Below are 24,611 nucleotides of genomic sequence, written 5' to 3'. Positions count from 1 at the left end.
TGGTACAGTGGCACAAACGTCACACAAAGGTTGGCCTGTCTTTGAAGCCAATAGTTTGGGTTGGTTAATCAGGTGGATTTTCCTCTTCGAAGAACTAAGCCAACTGTGCCATGTGGTGTAAAGTATTTCACAGGTTCTGGATTTGTTTCCACATGCTATGGCTCAGTTTAAGATAAGGTTCTCGGAATCTAATGTGGGTCCTGCTCAGGAGATAGTACTAGGCCTAGAAACTTTAAAAATGTAAAAAAAGAAATGCGGAAATAGGCGATCTACAAGCTCATTTCCGTCGTAAACAAAAAAGTGACAACCCAAGTGTGGTGTCAGACAGCTAGAGCAATGATTCTCAAACGTATTCATTTCAAGGATAGTTTGATATGCATTAGGCCACGGGACCCCATTTGATACAATTTTCTCCTTGTTTTAATTCTTTTTTTTTTACCCCCTTTTCTCTAAAATGGTGTCCTTTTATTTTGTTTTATTTTGTATTTATTTATTTACCAGGGACAGCGCACATCAATCAACATTTCAGTTTTCACATCTATGTAAATGTGCCAGAGTTAGCTAAAGGCAAATGTTCATTTGTAGTCCTTGAGCAATGGGCACACCTGGCAAATGAAGCCTAATCAAATTATGTTTGTGTCTTATGCTTGGTTGGGATGAAACAGTGCGGAAAAGATAAAGGAGACATATTTCATCAACAACCTCTAAGTATTTAGCAATGATCTGCTCTGGTGACTGGGTTAGGACTGCTTTCTACTAAAAACAATTTCCAAACAATTTCACTGTATGAACTTGTGTGTTTAACAGCTCTCTCTCACTGTCTCTCACTTGTTACGCACTGTGCTCTCCTTTTGGAGATGAACATGACATATGTGGGATATTATAACTGCTGTGCCTCGCATGCATTATTACTCACTGTAATAGGCCTCGCCCCTAGACATGTAATATTGACATGACCTCATGTGTAACCTACGGGTAGGCCTGCAATGGCTTCTTCAGACACTGCAGCAGCAAAGTAGTAATAAAAAAACGAAAACAAAAAAGGCAGCAGTCTAAGGGGAATAAAATGTAAATCAACATACAACGGATATATAGTGTATACGTATATATACAGCAACAGCAACGGCAACACATATACAACAGTCATTTATGTTAGTTGTAGTATAAATTATTTAAATATACATTTATAGATCTTATGCGGCTTAATGACCTTGCCTTAGGGACCTTTGTCTTATTGAACATTTTCTTTGTGGATTTGCATTTGAGGACCCCTGGTTTAGAGAGTCCTCAACGTGTAATTAAAATTTGGGGCAGATTGGACACTGTGCTCATTTGTGGCATTTTTTCCAAAACGCACGTTTATGATATATGCCTTTTTTGAGAAATAGGTCCCACCCACACTTTAAACAATCTAAGTATGGAGGTAACGGTATGGAGTATGTAAACCCTGTTTGAATGTCATTGTCACATGAGACACGAGAGCATTTGTGCCTAACCTCTGCAACAGTGATATTTGTAGCATTTGAGGTCAGTGCAGACCTGCGATGTGGTTGAACTGAAAGGCGGCCGCCTGAATGCGGCCACGGAGCCTCTGGACCTCCATGTCTCGGCAGTAGTCTTCCTCGTCGTTCTGAATCATGATCTTCTGCAGATCGCCGATTTCCTGCTCCATCCTGGAACGAAGCTCACGCTTCATCTTGAACAGAGTCTTTTCTTGGACCTTTCTCCTAATCTCGCTCTCCTGCCTTTCTTGTGCAAGTGATTCAGCCAATAACGAGAATCGGTCCTTGTAGTAGGTTTCCATGGACATGATCTGGTCCTGGTGTCGCTGCCGGTGCTGCAGCTGCAGGTCCTTTTCGTGGGCTCTCCTCTCCCGCAGTTGAGTCTTCTGCAGCTTCAGGCCCTCCTCAAATACCTTGCGAAACATGCTCTCCTCCCTTGTGCGTTCCCGCACGAGGTGTGCGCGGAACTGCATGTGGAATTCCCCGTGATACCTCCTGGTTTTGATATCATGCTGCTTCTGTTCTTTAAGTCTGTTCTGGGCTGATTTCTGCTGCTGGAAACACTGTTTAAAGTCCCTCAGTCGCTTGCTGTGTTCTTGTTCTTTGCGGGCGATAGCTTTCAATAGGTCATGTTTCTTCTGCGCTTCTTCCAAGTCCCGTATGCTGCGACGGTGTCTGTGGGGGGACGAGATGGCATGGAGTCTGTCCACCTGCTCCACCTGTTGTTCCCACATATTACCCAGGGTGTGGGGTGAGATGTGGAGATGGGGGGTTTCCTCCAGTAGGGATAGGAGGAGGCCATGTTCCTTCACCTTCATTGGTTGAGTCTTTATGGGGTAGGTGTATTGCCTGCGATCCTGTGTGGCCTGCCTGGTGTGTGGCGACCGACGACTTCGTCTTTTAGCCTGGGGAAGTTTGTGGGTCTGGGGGATGTCTTTCAGTCTGGTCTCTTGCTCCTTGGCTAAGTCTGCCCTTTCCCTATTCTCAAACCTTTTCAGCTCCTCCTCGTAGGCTGTACTCACCGGCTCACTGTATCTTATGTGACTGTCTTCGTGTGTCCGTAGCTCTTGCCGCCGCATGTGAGTAGGCACAGCCTCCAGGGAATGATGGGCCCGTAGTGGAGACGGTGAGCGGTGAGTGGCTTGAAGCTGAGATATACTTGTGTGTGGTTCATGCAAATCCATGATACTGTCACTGTGGTGGCACCGCTGCTCCTCCTTCTCACCCAGCGCTCGATTTACCATCTGGTCAAGGTTGTCCAGCCGTCTAGTTAGTTCGTCAGACATGTCGTGCAGCTCCTGCTCCGACAGAGGCTCCCTGTAACTGTCCTCCCCTGCCCTGCTACTATGGAAGCTTTGCACTGTGGGCTCCATGTCATCCTGCAGGGTGGGGAAGTGCACGTCTGACTGGCTGGTGAACAGGACCCTCCTGGGACCACCGGTAGTTGGCTCTAGTTGCTCGCCCTCCTCCATTGCCCATGTTCTCTGTTGACTGGAGGCAAAATTCTCAGGTGAGTGGCGCATGATAGGAGATAGTTGTCCACTTGTATAAAGAGCGTCGGCCATTTGCCTCGACCTCTCTGTTGTGACAGGAGTGGTTAGCTCCTCTGAGTGTCCATGACTGAGCCTGTTGGCTGGAGAGTACTGGCTGGGGGAGTATGGGTCTGTGTCGGGCCTGTTGGGCGTAGAGGTCTGGTAAAGGGGCTGTAAAGGCATAGCAGCTTGGTGCAGGGGTTCCCTCTGCAGAGTTTCCTGGCAGTCCAGACAGTCATCTTGTTTGGCTGTGAATGTGAATGCAGTGTCCCCGAGCCCAGCGCGTTCATCGAATGATCCCATGTCTTCCGTGTTCCATGAATGGTGGGAATAGCCAGCGGACTGTCCACTGGAAGACCCCAGTCTTCCACCGGACAGACTGCTGACAGACAGCGGACTGTCCACCGGAGAACCGGGGTCTTTTAGTGATTCCTCACTCAAAGACCCCAGTTTTCCAGTTGACAGTTCATTCTGTGACAGCCAACTGTCCACTCGAAAACGGGGCTCTTCCGGTGGGTATTCGCTCATCTCGTCATTTATCTCCCCGTCACGTATCTCATTGAGAAATTCCCACAGGCCATCAAAGATCTCCAAGAGGTTCCTGATGGACTGTCCGTCCCCTCTGACAATATTTTCCCCTGTGATGTGCGACAGGTTGGTCTGAAGGAAGTCGAGAGCCAGGGAGTCGATGACAGATTGAACGTTGTGTGCGTGGTCCTCCTGACTGGCCGGGGCAGCAATATAATTTGGAACTTCCCCCTTGAAGATCTTCTCATACAACGAAACAAACACTTTGGCATCACAGTCAGTCAACCTTCTCACCCACAGATGGTGCATGTGACACCTGCTCAGTAGGCCATTCGCCACATCCACCCAATCCCTTTCTACCTCTTGCGTTCCCATCAGACAGCTGTCGACAAGAGGTAGTAGAGGCTCCAAATCGATTTATGTTGACTATAGCTGAAATGTGTCTTCGAATAATTGTACATTTCTCAGATTTCATTCTTGAAATGTTTTGTTTTAGTTTAAATATAGTAGGGAAGAAGTACTTTTTGAGAAGTTGGCGTCTAATTATGGTGTGGGCCCACTGACTTCATGAGGCTAGTCTGTGATGTCAGCCATCTATGACGTGTCTATGATGTATGACACCATACTTGGGCAAGGTTTTGGTGGTCCAACCAGCAACCACCATTCACTTTCATTATTATTATAATATTGTAAAGTATTATTATTCATTAATTCATGAATGACAGTTAGATATTTCAGAAATATAAAACGTGGGGAAAAAATGATAATGTGGATCTCGAGATCTAGTACATGGGAACGATGTGGTACCAATGTGTATCTCAGACTTCATGTAGGTATGTGCTCATTGAAAATGTAATACTACTTACTTTAGTAAATGTAGCATACTACAGAGCCATGCAGAACCAGGTTGTGAAATAGACCATATCAGTTATTTTTAACAAAACCAACCCAAATGATCACAGAATAGTGCAGCATGTCTCTGTGTGTGTGCGGGTACTTCACAATAGTAGCTACGTTTCAAAAGAGTTCCTGTGCGACAGTGCGAGGTTGTCAAAGAAAGGTAAAACATTACTTTATCTATCTATGCGACCTGTACAAGTGATGCACTGCACGAGATTGTCAAAGGCAAAAATGATCCCATGGGCCGGGGTTCCAGTAGGTCCACAGCTGAATTTGTAAAATATAAATCAGTGAAACCACTTTCACCTATACATCTTCTTGAAAATCTTGAAAGTTTTAAAAAACATTTTAAAAACACTAATTTTGTATGGGGGTCCCTGGCAGAAAATCTTTTCAGATGGGGTCTGCGGCCAAATACACATTGTGGGGGTACTTGATTTGAAAGGATTTGAGAACCACCAGGTTTGATTATTATTACAAGCAAACATTTCCCACTATTCATTTCGGCCATTGGAAAATAGCAGATCTACAAGCTCACAAAGCATCGCAAATAAATCGACACTACTTTTACTGAAGTACATTTTTAATACCGAACTTGTACTTTTAACAGACTATTTCTACAGTAGGGTATTGATACTTTTACAAAAACTTGATATAACAACTATAACTACTACAACTAAGTAACTTTTTTTTTGTCAAAGGCCAAAAACTACCCTACGCGACTTGTACAACAAGTGACGCACTGCGCACGCGCGTGTCACTCAACGATGATGACCGCGACGTCGAGAAGATGGCGGACTTCGAGGAGCTTCGGGTAGGCGATAAAAGAAAAACAAAACACTGTCACACAGCCCTGAGCACGCCCACTGCCCCTAAAACGACGAACATTAGGACAAATAACGTAACGTTTGAGACAGCAGCGTCATATTGTAGACATGTAAACGCACGTTCACCCCGGACGACCGCTAAAGCCCCCGTTAGCTGTTGTGCTAACACTATTCCCTATTAAGTTCACCAGCAGCCAGTGATGCCATGTCCGTTTGTTTATAAGCCACTCTGGCCTTATTCTGTAAAGCCACTTGTGAATATTGTTTTTTTGATTGATTGATTGATTGATTGATTGAATTGTTTATTTAGAAGTTTGCAGAAAAAGTCACATGGAAGTATAGTTTAAATACAAGGTCAACTAAATGGGATTACAAAGCCCATGAAAGCCTAATGGCTTGTTACAAAGGGGATCCCTACTAAATTCATAGTGGTGTTTGCAGGTTGTTTCTAAAGTGTGCTTGTTTCCTAAATGTTTTTTTTAAACCAATGGTTTTTAAACATTTTCATGTCAAAGACCCCGATTTTAATACATATTGTCCACCACCCCCCCCCTCCATCTAAAAGTACTTTGTGACTCCTGTACCAGCTTTGTTGTTCAATTAAATGATTATTTTTTAAGTCAAAATTTCAAAAGTTTTTTACTAATGTCTTGTTGTTGAAAATAGCTGATCTACAAGCTCACACAGCGACGCGTTGTGTGCTTGTAGATCGGCTATTTTCAAATAGCCGATGTATATAGGTTTTTCAAAGTGCTAATGTGGACTATTATTTAAAGTCTCTAATTTTATGCTTGTTTTCCTAGTCGCTTATTTCTCTCACAAGACCTGGCAACACTGGCAGCTAACCCTGCTAGCCACCGAGCTGACGCTGTAGCTGCTTTTTGTCGTTGTTGCTGCTATATTTGCACTCATGTATGTGCCATTACACTAATGTTGGTCAACGTCGTTGCAGAGTAGGCTATACGGTTCATTTGTGTTGCAGAGATGTTGGAAAATGTAGAACATAACGGTACATTTACTGAAGGATGCTACAGTGATGTCACAACTAAGCGTCAAGCGTTTCAAACTCACGTGAAGCGTTAGTGGAGCCGTTGCTTGTTTGGAAGGTAACGGGATAGGTGGGCAACAGTGGTGGAAAAAGTACTCACATTTTTTACTTAAGTAAAAGTATCAATACTGCAGTGTAGAAATACTCCGTTACAAGTAATAGTAAGCTATTCGAAAATCACTTGAGTAAAAGTACAAAAGTATTTGTATCAAAATGTACTTAAAGTACCAAAAGTAAAAGTACTCATTGTGCAGAATGTCCCATTTCACAAGTTCAAAATGTATTCAAAATCGTTTGAAAGTTAGCAGATCTACCTAGGTGGGGACACCTGGGCACCTCTAGTGAAATTGGCTATTTTGTCCAAAATGTTATTAAGTACAATATTTGGAAAATGTTAGTAAAGTATACATGATTGGAACATGTTTCAACATTCGACAATTAAGGTCTAGTATTGCTACAATTGTTACGAAACCTGTATTATCCAGTCATTTTGGGGCATGAACAAGAAGTTAAAGGACCAAATTAAGTCTGATAATGATGTACCGTGCATGTTCACATCATGTATACTTTACTGTTACATTACTTCAGACCATTTTTCTAATATTTTATTGTTTTAACATTTTGGACAAAATAGCCAATTTTACATCGAGGTGCCGAGATGTCCCTAGTGCCCACTATCTTGTATCCGTTTGGAGCAGTGCCAATGACCCCCAAATTGATTTGTATAAAGCTGCGGACCCCCATTAGAAGAGATGAATTGCTAGGGACTCCCATAAGAAGATTTTAGCTTGATAGATTTGATTAAGTACATAATTCTACAACTTAGGTGGGAAGAGAGAAACCTATGATCTAACTGGGCACCTAGGAAGAATGAGCTCGATGTTAAATTGGCTGTTTCTTCCAAAATGTTAAAGAATAAAATGGTTTTAGGTAGCATATACATGATTAAATGTACCGTGAATGTTCATATCATGTTACCTGACTTCTAGCTCCTGAAATTATCCACTTTAATAATCTTCTGGCGTCCCTGTTTTGGACATTTCATTGGCAAAACGTTTTAGAAATGGCAAAAATAGCCGACCATGATGGGCTATTTTAGCTATTTTTCAGACTACACTATTCCAGATTTACCTGGGACTCCTTGGAACCCCCTTCAACGACTCCCATGGGTCCCCAGACTCATTTGACAATGAAATTATGACATCACTGGCTTATCCTTATTTATATTTATAGCTATATTTGATGTATTTTATTTCTATGTTGAAAGCACGAAATTGACCTTTAGCTAACTGCTGCCATATGATATTAAATGTCGCTGCTAACTACTTAAAGAAAGCTCAGTTCCTCTGAATGTAACAAGTTGTCACACATTTAATCTGGCACACTAATACACATTTAAAGAATAATGTTAATGTCTTATTTCCTAAAGTCAGAAGCCACATATTTAAACCCATAGCTGCTGGCTGTATTGTATTAAACCTATCTTGGGCCTGAACTCTAAAGATTATATGGGGGCAAAGGAAAACCTGCCAAGCAGGGACTTATCCAAAAGGCTGTCATCTCAGTGAACCACACAGGTGGAAGTTAGTGCTTAGCTATTTTTTCCCTACCTTTTCAGGAAGTTTCCAGGTTCTCAGATATTGAGTGATTTGTCTCAACCCTTTATGACCGGAAACGCATACTGTGTCATTTGAAGATTTCTTTGGGCTATTCAAAAATAGCAGATATACAAGCTCATAGCGCGGCACCGAGTGCCTTGTAGATCTGCTATGTTTGGGGGAAATCGTGAACATTCGTGTTTTTAAAGCGAACATTTTTAACTCCGATCTGTGCTTCTGGGGGGGTCAACATATTTTCTGGAACAACATATTTTCAGATGGGGGTCTGCGGCCAAATACATATCACTTGGTGATATGTATTTGGTAAAGATTTGAGTTACAAATATGTTCGCTTTAAAAAAATATTATATTCAAAGATTTGCACACATTTTCATGATTTTTCAAAAAATAACAGTTCTACAAGCTCATAGCGCAGCACTCGGTGCCGCGCTATGAGCTTGTATATCTGCTATTTTTGCAGAGCCCAAAGAAATCTAATAATGACACAGATTCTTTCCCAGTCTTAATGGGTTAAACCGTGATTAGTGTCATGAAAATTCAGTCGTGTGATGATTCCCCTTTTCTAGCAGGCACTGTTTACATTGTGACTCTAGCTGGAAACCTTTGCAGACCCCATAATATGATGCCATGCACTGTTATTTAAAGGCATAGTATGTAACTTTGCCTCGTGTTTACATAACTTTTTTTTTTAATCTCATCAATTTCCCTCTGTGCCAGCAGTCAGAAGCCACTGGAGGTGTGTGGTGGTGTTTACCTGCAGGCAGTATTTCGGTGTTTTAGCCCATTAAGACCTGAAGCCGATTCTACAAATGTCTTCTACGGTATTTTGAAAAACGTACGTTTCTATATCAGTGGTTCTCAAACGTTTTCATGTCAAGGACCCCCAAGATGATATGTATTTGGCCCCGGACCCCCATCTCAAAATATGTTGTTCCAGGGACCCCCCAGAAGCAAAGATGTGAGTTAAAAATGTTCGCTTTAAAAGAATATAAATATATTAATTTGCACACATTTTCTCGATTTTTCAAAAATAGCAGATCTACAAGCTCGTAGCGCGGCACTCGGTGCCGCGCTATGAGCTTGTATATCTGCTATTTTTGAATAGCTAAAGTGTAAAATAATGCTTTTTTAGCTCAAATCAAAAAGTGACACAGATGCGTCCCAGGTCTTAATGTTTTTTTTTGTACTGGAAGGCCCAAAACATCCCGTCTACCAAAACAAACAGTGAAAACACAAAAAAAAAAACAGCATCACCACACTACTCCAGTGGCTGATAACGGCTGGTATAGAGGGGAATGATTTGTATGTAAACACCGGGTAAAGTCACATACTTGCCCGTTTCTTTTTGCTTGCCTATAACCATAATACTTGTCTTCTTTTCATCCCCAAGTCAAGCTGCTCCACTGCTTACCATTTATCTGCCTTGTCATGCTCTCCCATGTCTTTATCTAATGGGTCTCACAATTATTCTCAACATTTTTAGATTCGTAACGGTCACATATGTTAAGGATTTGTAAGAGAAAAGGATATACACGTAAGACCAATCCAGCATGGACCATAGAATGAAGGGTCAGTAGGGGTTTTCTTACCTTTCTCTGGGGTTGGTCTTTTTGTGGGAGGGTGTTGACTTATGAAATATTGCTTAGTACATAAAATTGCACGAGATGTTTTGCTTAACTCTTGCTAATGTATATAATTTAAGGTTAACTGACATTGTTTTCTTTATCAGTTCATCAGTCATTGCTGTCCTGCAGAAACCTTTTAGCATATTTGAGATTTGTTGCATATTTTTCTTTTCCAATCCAAGCGATAGTCTCACCTAGTCAGACTATCAGAGATCTCCGCCTTACTGATACATCTGGGGAAATCTAAATCCATTGAATGGGCTTGGATGGCAGATAGAAAAAAAACGGCGCTAACAAATCTACCCCAATGTCTTTGCAGTTTGTATTGGTTCTGTGAAGCTGCTATTGAAAGAAATGTTTAATTGTTACCCATACCCACCCAATTTTAGTCCTCACTGCATTTAGATTTCCCCAGACATATCAGTTGGGGGAGATCTCTGATCGTCTGGCTTGGTGGGACTAGCAAGTAGCAAAACGATAGAAGCAACATTTAAAAATTGCCTTTAGAAAGTGTCATTACACGAAGGCCAATCCAAATGAAATTATGGATGACAGGAATATTAGGGCTGGGTATTGCCTACAACCTCACGATAGATATGTACTGTACCACGATTCAAAGGCCACGATACGATACGTGTTGATTTTGAATAATGACCGTGTCCTACTAAATTTACGTTTGCAGAAACCACCGATTGCTGTTGTTTTTGACCAATATATTGTCAGAAAATGTTACCTTAGTTGATAACATTTAAACAAAAAGCAAGGAAATAAATACAAATAAAAATGAATAATCCTTTGATGTATAAATGCAAATGCTATGCAAAACGCTATTGAATCATTAATAAATGCAAATGAAATATTCGCTTTACATTCTTTTTCTACTTCAACTCATGTCTGAGTCTCAGACACAAACTCACAAACAAAGCCGTGTCACACAGCATTTCCGGGCGTATCGATATAGTAGCCTTTGTATCGATATGATTATCGGCAAGGAATACGAAACGATTATTGCCTTATCGATTAATTGAACACACCCCTTATATAAAGGACAATGAACCAGATTTTCTCCATTGCTTGAGGTACAAGGTTTCTGTATGACAGACAATATGTATAGGTTGTTATATTCTTTTTTGCTGTTGATTTGTAGCTTCTTAATTGGCTTGCTATCATAATAACCTGAGTATTTGGCCACATTCTACAAAGTAAGCTTGGACTAAACTTTTAACTTGGCCTTGGTGCTGAAGCTTTTTATTTTTTTGGTTTTGTTGCTATAGCTTCTTGCACTTTTCTGTAGTTTTTTTTAATGATACACTTGCTGCACGTTTTCGCTGCACTTAGTAATTCTGTTGCGTTGTTTTTTTTCCCAGAGTATGGTATCAAGTTTCAGAGTATCCGAATTACAAGTGTTACTGGGCTTCGCCGGGCACAACAAAAGCGGGCGTAAGGAAGAGCTCCTGCTGAGGGCGTTGCATTTGTTGAAGAGCGACTGCAGCCCCGTGGTGCGAGGCAAAATCAGGGAGCTGTATCGACACCGCTACCCCAGGATCCTGGACGCCTGCATCCCCGACTTGGCCGCCATCAAGTCGTTGCTGTTCGCGGCGGAGGGCGGCGGAAGCGTGGCGAGCCCCGACAACATCCCTTCCAGAAGTGGGAGACCGCTCGTCTTCCACGAGTCCAAATTCAGCATGAATCTGCAGCAGGCCGCGCCCCTGATCCCCCCGGTCCACCCGGACGTCCAGATGAAATCGCTGCCTTTCTATGACGTCCTGGACGTTCTCATCAAGCCTTCGAGCCTAGGTCGGTGTTTGTTGTTGTTACATAGCAGTGTTTCTCAAATGTTTTCGTCAAGAACCCCCAAAGTGAAGTATTTTGCCACGGACGTCCAAAGATTCTGTGCCAGGGACCTCCTTAAACCATTAAGACTTGAGGCGATTCTTAAAAAAATCTAAATCCTAAACATTTTTTTCAAGATTTTTCCGCGCTATGAGCTTGTATATCTATATCTATATCTGAATAGCCGAAGAAATCTAAAGTGACACAGATACGTTCCAGGTCTTAATGGGTTAACCCATTTAGACCTGAGGCCGTTTCTGAAAGTTTCCTGAAAAACTTCAAATATGTTGCTATATACTGCACATGGCAACAACAACCCCAAAAGCGGTTCCCGTCTTGAAAGGTATAGTTACAAATGGGTTCCCGCCCTAAATGGGTTAAGAGGCGATTTTTGTTGTATGTTAAATGTTTTCAAAATGATTCAATCTTTCACAAATTTTCAGCAGGACTACAAGCTCAGAACGTGTCGCATCATCACGCGTTATGAGCTTGTAGCTCGGCAGTCTTCGAATATGCTAACTAAGTATAAAATAGGGTTAAAGTAGTTAAAGTGATTTTCATGCCATATTAACACATTTTGCTGGGGGGTCTCCAAACTCCATTTTGAGAACCACTGCTATATAGAATTAACCTAATAACCCTAAAGACCCAATAGGCTCTGTGCATAACTGTAGTCCTGGTTTTCCCAGAAGGTGGCATACCTAATATTTCCTGTTGTGGTTCAGTGTCCCATAGCTTTGTTTGATTGGCTCAGCAGCAGGTTTGCTGCAAATTTCGCTTAGAGCCTATTCTGGGGTCAAACATTTGGGAAATATAGCAGATCTACAAGCTCAAAACACGTTACGACACGTTGTGAGCTTGTAGATTGGTTGTTTTCGGCAAAGAGATTTGGTGTAGAGGGGAAAAAAAGAAGGGAGCCAAGGATAGAGCATTGGGGGTCAACTAAATACATAGGGTTCAAGTGGTTATGCATCAATACACCTAGAATATATTGTAACAAGTTCTCATGTCATCACCAATCTTATGTCACCTTTTGAAAAACATTAAAATGTGCAAGAGCTTAATCTATTCCAAATGAGAAGTGAGAACACCTGTTAACTTGTATAGGTTTACAGGAAAACCAAGGTGAATTTTATGTTATAAATTGGTGCTATGTCATAAAGAAATTATATTTCTGAGATGTTGACGCTAATGGAATGAAACCTGTTCAGCAGAACTGGTCACAGTGTGATTGTAACTGAGACTGATTTTTTTTCAGGAGCAAGCCAGGTGCAGAGGTACCACCAAGAAAAGTATTTCATCTTTGCATTGACGCCTCAACAAGTTCGAGAAGTATGCATATCCAGGTATAAGAGTCATTTCCTCATTAACACCACTTACTAATTATATGTCATTACTAGACATGCAACACTCAATTGAACTAATCAATTTAATTGATTATAAAGAGCAATTATCGAGACAATAATCGATTTTCAAACTTGGCCGATCTACAAGCTCATAACGCATCATGATTCGACCTGTTGTGCGCTTATAGATATGCTGTTCTTGCAATTTTTTCACAGCCTTATACAAAGATGTATAAAATGGGGCTTAAAAGTGGTTAATCAGACTAATTGACATAGTCGATTATAAAATATACATTAGGATCTTTCTGTATTGATTCATTAATAGACAAAGAAAGCAATCTCCCCAAAAATGCGCTTCTCGATTATTCAATTCATTTATAAAGTCATTGATAGAATAATCGCTAATAAGATAATGGATAGTTGCAGTACTCCTCATTATGCAGAACCGGTAAGGTAACAGTCTGAAGTGTAACGTTTCCTTTCTTTTTCAGGGACTTCCTACCAGGTGGCAGGAGGGACTACATGGTTCAAATCCAAATGAGGTAAGAATGTGTGAAATGTTGACAGCTGTTCACAACGACGCTCGCCAGCCTTTTTTGCACCACTTCCATATAGTTAATATTTTCACGCACCGCCGGTCGCCAGGGTTTGCTCTCTTCATATTCGCATAAATAGTGATATTTGACGACGTTGTCCTGAAACTGACATTATATGCATTACAGACAGACCCATGTAATTAAGTAAAATATATTTGTAGAGCTCCTTTCACAGGCGGCGACAGTCACAAAGTGCTTCATAGGTTTAAAATTCACAAAAGCATATGGATAATAAAATCAAAAGACAAAATACAACCATCACCATTTAGCCAATCGACCAGCAAATCCCAATACAGGACCGACACAACACAGAGCTGTAATCACTATACAACCACGAAAAAGCCTGTCTGAACAGGCGAGTCTGTAACAGACTTTTTAAAATTGGCAACAGAAGACGCAGCTCTTAGCTCCAAGGGGAGATTTTTCCATAGTCCATGGGCAAAACACACAAAGGCTCGATCACCGTTAGTCATTAATCTCATGTGAGGGACAACCATCAGGCCCTGGGATGAGGATCTCGGAGGCCTGCTGGCAACATATGGGTTGAGCAGGTGGCATAAACATGTGGTTACCTGACCACGGAGGGCTCTGTAGGTGATTACTTGAACCTTGTACATGATACTAAAATATATTGGGAGCCAGGTCAAGGAGGCCAGAATGGGGGTGATGCAACATAATCTCCTGGACCTGGTCAGTAGCCTGGCAGCAGCATTTTGAACAAGTTGCAAGCGTTCCAAGGATGATTTACTGAGACAGAGGTGAAAAGATGATTACAATAATCCAGGCATGATGACAGGAATGCATGGATAATCATTCATAGCTCTGGGTGTGAAACAACGGACCCATATATTGGTTTGGATGACATATCAGGCATTATTTGGCATCTGTATCAGCAATTTTGCAGCCGAGGAGTACTGATTTCTAACCACTTTTAACCTGGGGTCCCTATTTTGGAGAAAATGTTAAAAGGTTTTTTTTTTTTAATTGAGATAATAATTGCTGAGGAAATAATCAACAGTTGAAAGCCCTAGGCTATGTTCAGCGAATATATTTGTTGTAGAGCGGGGACTGACCTAGTATGGGTCTACAAAGTATAGTGTTTAATGTTAAGTTGCTTAACCTGTAGGGGTGTGCCGATATATCGTCCCGCGATATATCGCGATACGTTTTCGCGACGATATGTATCGTTTTGGAAAAAAAAAATATCGTTTTTGAAAAAAAAAAAAACTTTTTTTTTTTTTTTTTTTTTTTTTTTTTTTACAATCATAATAATCAGGCATGAAAACGTCCCCGAAGTGAAAAGAGTGACAACATGTTTTTTTTTCGGGTCAGGTGTCATACTATTTGGATTCAAAACGGCTATTGTAGCTGAAAAGCTACAAGTTTGCATGTCTGAATAATGCAAAAACAGAATTATTTGTTTGCATTTTCTTTTTTTCTCCTCCATATATTTTCATAATAAAAAAAGTGCGTATCGTATCGAAATCGTATCGAAGTTGTGAGTCAAATATCGTATCGTATCGTTTCGTGAAATTAGTGTATCGGCACACCCCTATTAACCTGTGTAAACTTTGAGCATATTTCTCTTCTATTTTTAGGTTTTGTTTGTCAGAGACAAGTTGTCCTCAGGAGGACAATTACCCAAACAGTCTGTGTATAAAAGTCAACGGGAAACTCTTTCCTTTGCCAGTAAGTGCTCACTTTTGTCCTTGGTAAATATTCGACTTAATTTAGAGTAATTTATTATTCATGCATACTGACATTGGGGACATGAAATCAAACATGTGTTTTTGGTTTTGTTTGTGTGTAGGGTTACGCACCACCACCTAAAAACGGAGTGGAACAGAAGAGACCGGGCAGACCTCTAAACATCACCTCATTGGTCAGATTGTCGTCTGCAGTACCCAATCAGATTTCGGTTACGTGGGCACCTGAAATCGGAAAAGTAAAATCAATTCATTTTCTCTTGGGGTTTTCTCAGACTGTTTCTGATAAAAGTAGGGGAAATACATAAATCTACATGCTCACAAGGCATTGCATCGTGAGGCGTTGTGAGCTTGTAGATCAGTGTTGATTTCGTCGACTAAAACTATGATGAAAAATGTTCGTCGACTACCTTTTTTCACTGAGGAAAACTAAATAAAGACTAAATAAAAACTAAGCTACGATGACTAAAACTAAGACTAAATATATTGACAATTTCGTCAACAAATAAAAACTAGATTAAAAAGTTAGTGAGGGACTAGTGGAGAAGAGATCCAGTAGAACTAAAAGACAAGTCGTTTTATGTTTGGTTGCGTTTGGGTGTTGCGCTCTGAAAATAGCAGATCTACAAGCTCACAACGTGTCGCGCTGCAACGCGTTGTGAGCTTGTAGATCGGCTATTTTCAGCATGCAACCAAGTGTAAAATCAGCCATAACGATGCCATCAAGGCACCGCCAAAATACATTTTAGTCGACTAAATCAACTGTAAATTTATTCGACTATAATCTGATGATGTTTAGTCAACTAAAACTAGACAAAAACATACATTTCAGATGACTAAAATATGACTAAAACTAAATGGAATTTTATTCAAAAGAGTGTGACTAAAACTAAATCAGGATTTGCTGTCAAAATCAACACTGTTGTAGATCTGCAATTTTTGAAAGGGACTGTGTACTATTTTTGTAATATAATATACAAGAGCTTGTGACTAAATAACTCAATTGGATCACAGGTTATTCATTCTTTTTTTCCATTTCCTGAAACGGTGACAATATGTGTGGTTGTGATAGTATGTTTTATTTCTTGCAGACGTATTCCATGTCCGTATATCTGGTGAGACAGCTGACGTCACCGCTGCTTCTACAAAGACTGAGAATGAAGGGCATCAGAAACCCTGATCACTCCCGAGCACTGAGTATGTGAGGCCACGGCCGCCAGGAAAGCCAGTTGGAAAGGATCAAAAATGAGGGGGGGGGTCGTTAAAAAAAGCATAACCATCTTAATTTCAATTCAAATTCAGTTGTGGCAGTTTAATCACCAGTTGAATTTAAACAATGGGACCCAATGCCTCCCTCCTTGGCACTCAGCATCAAGGGTTGGATTGGGGGTCCCTGAGACATACAAGGGTCCAGTGGGTGTATTTGTACAGCATGGCTGGGGTATGAACTTGTACAACAAGCTCTCTCATGCTACATAAACAACAGATAGGCTCCTTTCCCTATGGGCCTCATGTTCCCAAGGCTGCTTACGTTGTAGTCGAAATTGTTAAATATTTTTTCCCAAAATGTTCAAACGTTTTTTTAAATAGTTGAAAGAGTCAGGTCTACTAGCTCATAAAGCGTCGCATCAAGCTCATGATGCGTCGTCATGCAACACGTAAGCAATGAGAATTGGTGTAGAGGGGAAAAGGAAGGGGGACTGGTATGAACCCATGGGGGACTCCGGTCAACAAAGAATGTAGGGTTTAAGTGGTTGTGCCCTATATCATATTTTGTATGACAAATGGCAAGCTTGTTGATATAGCTATGTTTAGAAAAAAGAAGAAAAAAGTGCTACATGGTTAATGGTGTAATATCGTATAGACTAATACTGGTGTCTCGAATTAATGGCCATTGTATAATGATAGTTCCAGTTCTAAACCAAGAACCACAATGGTGATTCATAGACAGAGTTTTCAGTTGCATTTGGTTACTCTGGTCACTGAACAAAATCCTACCTCTACCGGTCTCATCATTTTTTGCCTGAAGATAGAAGTTTATTTGTACACCTTTGGACAATGCAAATTTCTACTCTATTATCATTCAGTCTTCTCATTGATGCTGCACTTTGTGTTTCAGTTAAAGAGAAGCTTACTGCAGACCCAGACAGTGAGATTGCCACAACCAGTCTAAGAGTCTCGCTCATGTGCCCGGTAAACCAACCATGTCACATTCTCTACAAATGTAACGGTGCCGTAAGTCAATGGTTCTCAATCTGTGGGCTGGGACCCCCAGGGCGTCCCTACATGATTTTGGGGTGTCCCCAGATGACAGTGAAGTGACAATTTAAGGACTTTTAAGACCTTTTTAATACCTAAAAAGAAAGATAATAAAAATATCATTACTGCATCAAAAGTAAAAAGTAATCCACAAATTATACTATAAAAAATGGTCAAACATTTGCCAAATTGTTAAATAATATAAGAAACGGGCAACACATTTGAAAATGGCAGATCTACAAGCTCACAACGTCTTGTAGATCTGCTATTTTCTCAATATTTAAATGTGGAACTGAAAATGTAATGCCTCAACTCCTACATTCCAAGTGCTTATCAGGGTGGGGGGTCCCCAGTTCAAATAGGATTATTTTGGGGGGTCCCCAGTTCAAATATGACTATTTTGGGGGGGGGGGGCAGGTGGGGGTCGCGGCCTGAAAAGTTTGAGAACCAATGCCGTAAGTGATGTTTTTTGTTGGTCTTACTGTGTGACCTCTGACCTGTCCCTCTAGCTGGGTAAGATGCGTCTGACGGTTCCATGCAGGGCGGTTACCTGCTCTCACCTGCAGTGCTTCGACGCCGCCCTCTACCTTCAGATGAACGAGAAGAAGCCAACGTGGATATGTCCTGTTTGCGACAAAAAGGCAGCATACGAGAGCCTCATCATCGACGGGTCAGTGGGCTCATTAACTCATTTACAAGCATCCTTCATTCTGAACATTAGGTGAAAATAGACAAAGATTTGATGATAAAAGCAGATCGAGCTTGTAGATGCTATTTTCATCAAATCGCCTATTATGAATAGGTAAACTTGTGCAGTTGTTCTGAATGAATTAGTTTATTTCAAACATTAATTAAAACAAATAAAATACCAAACGAGAGAAAAAAAAAACAAGCATAGCAACAACAATATTTGAAAAGGAGTAGGAGAAAGTCTAAACTTATAAACTCCTACCCCCCTTTTGCCAATGCAAACTCTATTCACTGATAATTATCACAATAATTATCCCCATGACCCCCAGAAGACAAGTATGTGAAAAAAGAAAACCATTTCACATAACGATATGCCCAAAATAGGGATTGTTTTTCTTCAATGCATTGACTGTATTAGGTGATTGATGAAACCGTGTGTCTTATGTTCAGCTTATTCATGGAGATTCTGAATGAGTGCTCGGATGTGGATGAAATCAAGTTCCAGGAGGATGGCAGCTGGTGTCCCATGAGACCCAAGAAAGAGGCGGTCAAGGTGTCCTCGCAGTCCATTCCAAAACTGGAGCGTAAGTACAAGTCTTTTTTGTTTTCTTTTTTAGAAACTCATGGATTAAAGTACTCAGTCGGCATGTCTTCTATGGGAGCACGTCACACACTGAAAATATGCTATCTACAAGATGGCCTATATAGGGTTGTTAGTTATTTTAATTTAACTTTATTGATGGTGCACAGTAGAGAGAGACTGGGAGTGACATGTAGCAGGCGGGCTCGGGAATCACACCCGGGTTAAGCCAAATTAAATGTAAAGCACAGTACAAAGCGTGCACGAAATGTTAATACATTTGGGCCATTCTAATAATGATTCATGATGATGATGAAGGCACGCTCTTGTTGCGCTTATTTCCGACGAGTCTAGGCTACAAAAGCCAGTCCCCTCCCCGGTAGGTAGGCTACTGAATGGAGCGGAGGAGAGCAGAGGAAAGAGGGAATAGCTTTTGCTTTCCTACTTGTCTGTTTATCAGCCACTGTACCTTTTGATGATAGCTGTATATATATTATGATTATATATTATCTCACAAGACCCAGCACTTGATTCTTACCTTAACCCGACACTGCACGTGTTACAGCAGAATGTGTACTCCGTGGTACGACGGGGTCGCGCGCCACAAAATATAGCAGATATACAAGCTCACAATGTGTTGTGTCCACGACGCGTTGTGAGCTTGTAGATCTGCTATTTTTGACACGCGACCCGCTGTACGGCGAATTATAACTCGAGGTTAAAGGACTGGGGATCTATTCTCACATTGCTCTATAGCGCAAATGTATCGTCAATCGGCGATTTTTTTTTTTGGCCGACGATGGCTGATAGGAATATTTTGGCATATCGCCCAACCTTAGTACAATCTTCCAGAAAACCCTATTGATCTTGGATATTTCATAAGCAAAGGTTAAGGCCTCAATCTGCGATTTCTTCAACTGGTTGGCTGTATGGCTTTTGCATATTGTGCTAATTGTTTATGAAACGCGCTAATGTGTGTGTGTGGTGTGTGGGGGGGGGGGCGGGGCTCCTTTCACGCTGTTTCACAAATCGCAGATTAGGATTTAGCCTAACAAGATTTTTAGGTCATGAGATTTTAATGTGCTTTCATCCATGGAAAACTGGAGTCATAGTTGTCTTACCCCAACGTGTGTCTGCCACCCCTCCGTCGCCCCGCAGCATCTACCCCCGTGCGACAGTGTGCGGTGGCACCGCACTCAGGCGAGCCCAGCGCCGCCAAGAAGGCCGACGTCATCGACCTGACGCTGGAGAGCTCGTCGTCGGACGAGGACGAGGAGCCCGATCCGCCCGTGAAGAAACGCTGCCTGTACATGACCAAGACGGAAGAGGGGATCCACAGCAAGGGGTCAGTGAATCCTACAACACAGCGCTCTGTCATTCTTTGTCTTCATTTCAGAACTTGGAGATGGAAGTCTGCACACTGTGTCTCAGCTCCCAGTAGAACATCTTGATTTAACCCATTCAAACCGGGAACACATCTGTGTAACCACTTTATGCATATTTTATACTTAGGCTATTCAAAAATAGCGGCACTCGGTGCCGCGCTATGAGCTTGTAGATCTGCTCATTCTTTTTTTCTTTTTTTTTTGAAAATTTGTGTGAATAAAGTTTTTTAAAGCGACATTTTTAAACTCAAGTCTTTGCTTCTGGGATCCTACAAATGTTTTCTAAATCTTAACAGTTTTTTGAAAAAAAAGTATGTTGCTATAATATCAGTGAAAACTGAAAACTTTTTCATGTCAAGGACCATGTGTATTTGGCCGTGGACCTCAATCTGAAAATATTTTGTTCCAGGGACCCCCAGAAGTTGTAACAGTTAAAAATGTTTGCTTTAAAAAAAAAACATATTCAAAGATTTGCACAAATGTTCACGATTTTTCAAAAATAGCAGATCTACAAGCTCATAGCGCGGCACTTGGGGCCGTGCTATGAGCTTGTATATCTGCTATTTTTGAATAGCCAAAGAAATCTTACAATGACACAGATGCGTTCCCGGTCTTAATAAAGGGTTATTACACCGACGTTACTTTCAACCCAAACAGGTCTTCGGCGGGCGGTATTATCGTTTTCGTGTTATTCATTGTCTCTGCTACGTTCTAGCTATGTTCTGCCAGACCACGTCTCCAGTTTCCAACACATTTTGATTTCACCCTAAAAATCGATCATGCCTGGACCCTTTGGATAGTTTATTTCAATTGTTCAGTATACAATTGGATTCGTTATTTGCACCCTATTTTGCCTCCATTGCTCACTATTGTTCTTGCCTTACAGCACTTTGCTGCCTCCCACAGGTCGGACTCGGTTTATAAACAACATAATAACTTCCGCTAAATGTCTTCTTCTTCGTTGTTGTAAACAGTTGATCTCATTTGAGCTCCGATCTGTGATTGGCTAGACCTGCTCATGTGGCGGAAGTGCGTCCCAGATCTACGACAGTTACACCACATTTGGTTACCTATCGAACCCAGTTTATCTGGGGTCCCCATATAATGAAGTGCCCCTTCCGCCTTTCCGAAACGCTAGCATTCTCAATGAATGAAAATTTGTATCTGAGTCTTGCATCCTTTATTTTGGAGTGCCGCTTTTTCCACTTAGGTGGTATTTGATTTAAGTTGCATACATAGCTTAGCTAAATTATTTCCTTGATTTCTACTATTTGATAGCTGAGCTAAAGTTTGGTGTGACCAGTAAGAGCATTTTCTGAAGTCTGCCCAATCCACGGAGTGCAAACAATCATATCTAACCCACAAAAAGTCTCATTGTTTGTTGGATTGTTTGTTTGTCTGTCTCTCCAGGGTGCTGACCTACCAGCCCTCCACGGTGCGAGTGCCAAACGTCCAGTCTTTGGACACGCCCTACCTGACGTCCTCGCTGTCAGACTACCCCTTCCACCACTCCGCCCTGGCCACCATACCCGCCGACATGCAGAGTGAGTGACAATGTAACATAATGTGCTGTAGTGTGCAGCACTGGTTCTCAACCTGTGGGTCGGGACCCGCAGGAGGTCTCCACATGATTTTGGAGGTGAAGTGGCAATTTATGGACTTTTAAGACATGTTTAATACCTAAAGAAAAAAAGACCATTAACACATTAACCGCCAAGAACGTAGTCCTACGGTCCTTTAAATCCAACTGTTAACTCATTGAGTGCCAAAAGACGTCAAAGAAGTCATGTGGCCTGACGCCCTGAGCGCCAAAGACGTCATGAAAAACATGTTCAGAACCCAAGATATGATGATTTGAAGATTTGCTGCTCCATCCACTCCTTGTTTAACCTATAACTTAAAAAGGCTGTATCTCGCTTCCTAAGCACTTTTTTTTTTACAATGAATTTGAATGGTGGCACTCAGAGCCAAAATTCAAAAATGAGCATGGCATTAAATGAGTTAAGCGCCGAGACCGTAGCGCTACGGTCTGTGGTGCTTTTTCCTTTTTTTCGAAAAAAAAAACTTTTTTCGATACGGCACATTTCAGTGTAACACCACCGGAAACGGAATTATTTGCGATCCGGTTTTGCCGATCCCGTCGGCCTCCATTCTAAAGCGCACACTAAAACCCCATTTTCTCCTTGTAGTTTTTTCTCCTCGGTGATCACTGTTTAACATAAACCGTTCTAACTACAACATGGATGCCCTGTTTGACACGTGGTCTTCACTGCTCGAACCAGGCAGATGTCCGCGATGGATACAAACAGTGCACAGCTCAATCTTACGGATTTTAACAAGGTCTATGGCGACGTGAAAAAAACAAAAAACAACAATAAAATGTTTGGCACTGGTGAGTACATTATGAGATTAACCTCTGGCGGTCAATGTGTTAATGTGTTAAAAGTGATCAACAAACTATGCTCTAAGAACTGGCCAAATTGTGAAATAATAAAAAAGAGTCAACATTTTTTTTAAATAGCTGATCTACCAGCTCACAATGCCTTGCAATGCGAGCTTGTAGATCAGCTTTTTTCACAATATTTATCTGTGGAACTGAGTCAAATAAAATGTGATGCCTCAACTCATACAATTTCAAGTGCTCGTCAGGTTGGGGGGTCCCCAGTTCAAATATGATTATTTTGGGGGGTCCCTAGCTCTAATATGATTATTTTGGGTGGTCCCCAGTTCAAATATGATTATTTTGGGGGGTTGAAAAGGTTGAGAACCATTGGTGTACAGCACTGTTTCTCAAATATTTACCAAATTGACATGTATGTGGGTGCAGACTCCCATTTGATGTTGTGCCTGATGTTGTGCCTGGAACCCCCATAAGAGAACATCTATATTTTAAGAAGGAAGCCCATCTACAAGCTCACAACGTGTTGCAATGATCTTGTAGATTTGCTATTTTTGAATAGCCGGAAAATAAAATGGGGCTTAAATGTCTAAACCCAGCAAAACGTCATTTTGCTGGGTTCCCTTTGGAACTCCCTCAAGGACCCCTGTAGGTCCCCGGACCCCACTTTAAGAACAACTGCTGTACACTATGCGGCGCAAGATACGCAATAAGTCTTTGGATCACTGGTTCACATCTACTACCGTTTCAAAGGACTATTGTAACCTTTGAGTAACATTTCCTAACGTGTGTTTTGGTTTCTCTTAGGTCTGGATCTGCTTTCCTTTCTTCAAGCAGATTCTCAGGTATCAATATTTATCTTGAATTCAGCACGTTGTCATTATTTAACCTCATGAAGATTTAGTTGGTGATTTCCGGTCCTGGGATGGTAATATGTTAGTTCCTCTAACAGAGGACGATAAATAAGACATAAATAAGTATTTATTAATAGACAAAGGTTATAAAGATCTCTGTAAATTGCATTAGCCTGAAGTGCTATATCAAACCAGTTCTATATCAGAAACGGTGTCAGGTTTACAAAACAAGTAAAGTCTAACAATAGACATGTAGGCAGAAATGTGTTGTGATGTGGAATAATAAATACTGGTCCAATTCACGTTAGATATTATTGAATGACATCTGTGTCATAAGACGAACCCAAGCCCACTTGCACATAATGTCCAGGAGATGGTGCAAACTCACCCTGCATTCTGCTTACTGCTTCTTAGTTTTTTGTTGAACAACCAGTTGATGTGCTGTACATCTGTACTGTATCACTTTAAGTTTAGTTTCAAATGTAAAGTGCACTATGAATATCATTGAACGTATGAGTTTTATTTATATACATTTCAGCATTACCTGCTAATAATATTATTATATATTATCTCTGAACTTATATGAATTTTATTGAAATTATCAAACTTACTTGAATGTTATTTATATGATTGAACTTACATGAATTGTATGTATTTATTTCAGCATTACCGTGCTAATTTATATTATCTATTACATTCTTGAACTGATATGAATTGTGTGTGTGTGTAGTGTGTATATATATATTTTTTATATTGAACTTGTATGAATTGTATTGATATGCATTTCCAGCATTACCGTGCTCCCATGTTCCTGGACAACCTGAGCAGCAGCCTGCAGAGCGCCGCCTCCTCCACCAGCTCGGCGCTGGTCTCCTCCTCCACCAGCCACTACGAGAGCTCCGCCCACGCCACCAGCTCCACCCACCACGAGACCCGCGTCATCACGGGGGGCGGGGCCGGGAGCGCCAGCCAGGCGGTGGGCGGCGGCGGTGGCTCCGGCGGCATTTCGGACATCATCTCACTGGACTAGGGGGGCCAGAAAAAAACATGGCCACGCCTCCCACTGTGACCACGGTGGGGGGGGGGGGGTCCTTGAGGGGGGTGTCCGGGGGTCCTCCCAGCTCACTGGTCTTGTATGCTCTCCAAGTTAAATGGGCTCTATGCACAGCAGCCATTTTGGAAAGTTGGGCCTCTTCCTTACTTCCTTCACAGGTGTTACCAATGATACTAATGAAGGCTCTGTTCCATTCTGGTCAAACAGAGGTCAGGGTGCTGATATTGTGCATGTTGACTCACTGGAAACACTCTCATGGTTCCTTAAGGGGGTTCCAAATGGCCCCTTATGGGTGTGTAACTCTGAGAGTGTACAAATGTCCATTTGGT

At 41.5% G+C, this 24,611-nt stretch overlaps 2 protein-coding genes across 3 annotated transcripts; one reads left to right on the top strand and one right to left on the bottom strand.

The window, feature by feature from the left end:
- Positions 1-1,528: 1,528 nt before the first annotated feature.
- LOC311043922 (centrosomal protein of 95 kDa-like) lies at positions 1,529-3,937 on the bottom strand (the record flags this gene model as incomplete). Its single annotated transcript, XM_084055346.1, has 1 exon — positions 1,529-3,937. One exon carries the CDS (start codon positions 3,935-3,937, stop codon positions 1,529-1,531), a length of 2,409 nt encoding a protein of 802 aa, XP_083911472.1.
- Positions 3,938-5,236: 1,299 nt separating this feature from the next.
- On the top strand, positions 5,237-24,295 carry pias2 (protein inhibitor of activated STAT, 2). Of its 2 annotated transcripts, none has more exons than XM_084054093.1 (15): positions 5,237-5,276; positions 9,440-9,525; positions 10,949-11,378; positions 12,673-12,760; positions 13,252-13,302; positions 14,955-15,045; positions 15,167-15,301; positions 16,154-16,259; positions 17,182-17,255; positions 17,831-17,991; positions 18,462-18,595; positions 19,750-19,936; positions 21,387-21,520; positions 23,182-23,219; positions 24,019-24,295. In XM_084054093.1, the coding sequence occupies exons 3-15, from the start codon at positions 10,952-10,954 to the stop codon at positions 24,256-24,258; spliced, it is 1,866 nt and encodes a 621-aa protein (XP_083910219.1). In that variant the 5' UTR covers positions 5,237-5,276; positions 9,440-9,525; positions 10,949-10,951; the 3' UTR covers positions 24,259-24,295. The 2 variants fall into 2 exon arrangements, with proteins under 2 accessions (XP_083910219.1, XP_083910220.1); XM_084054094.1 differs by lacking the exon at positions 5,237-5,276 and adding an exon at positions 6,208-6,285.
- Positions 24,296-24,611: the final 316 nt, after the last annotated feature.

Source organism: Gymnoscopelus microlampas (genome assembly GCF_963454915.1).
Source record: "Gymnoscopelus microlampas genome assembly, chromosome: 4".
Classification (NCBI taxonomy): domain Eukaryota; kingdom Metazoa; phylum Chordata; class Actinopteri; order Myctophiformes; family Myctophidae; genus Gymnoscopelus; species Gymnoscopelus microlampas.
This window is presented reverse-complemented; position numbering and strand designations above follow the sequence as displayed.

Coding starts and splice junctions, on each gene's coding strand:
- pias2 (XM_084054093.1), top strand. CDS start 10,952: ATGGTATCAAGTTTCAGAGTATCCGAATTACAAGTGTTACTGGGCTTC. Junction 15,046..15,166: donor GGAAACTCTTTCCTTTGCCA/GTAAGTGCTCAC, acceptor GTTTGTGTGTAG/GGTTACGCACCACCACCTAA. Junction 18,596..19,749: donor GTCCATTCCAAAACTGGAGC/GTAAGTACAAGT, acceptor GTCGCCCCGCAG/CATCTACCCCCGTGCGACAG.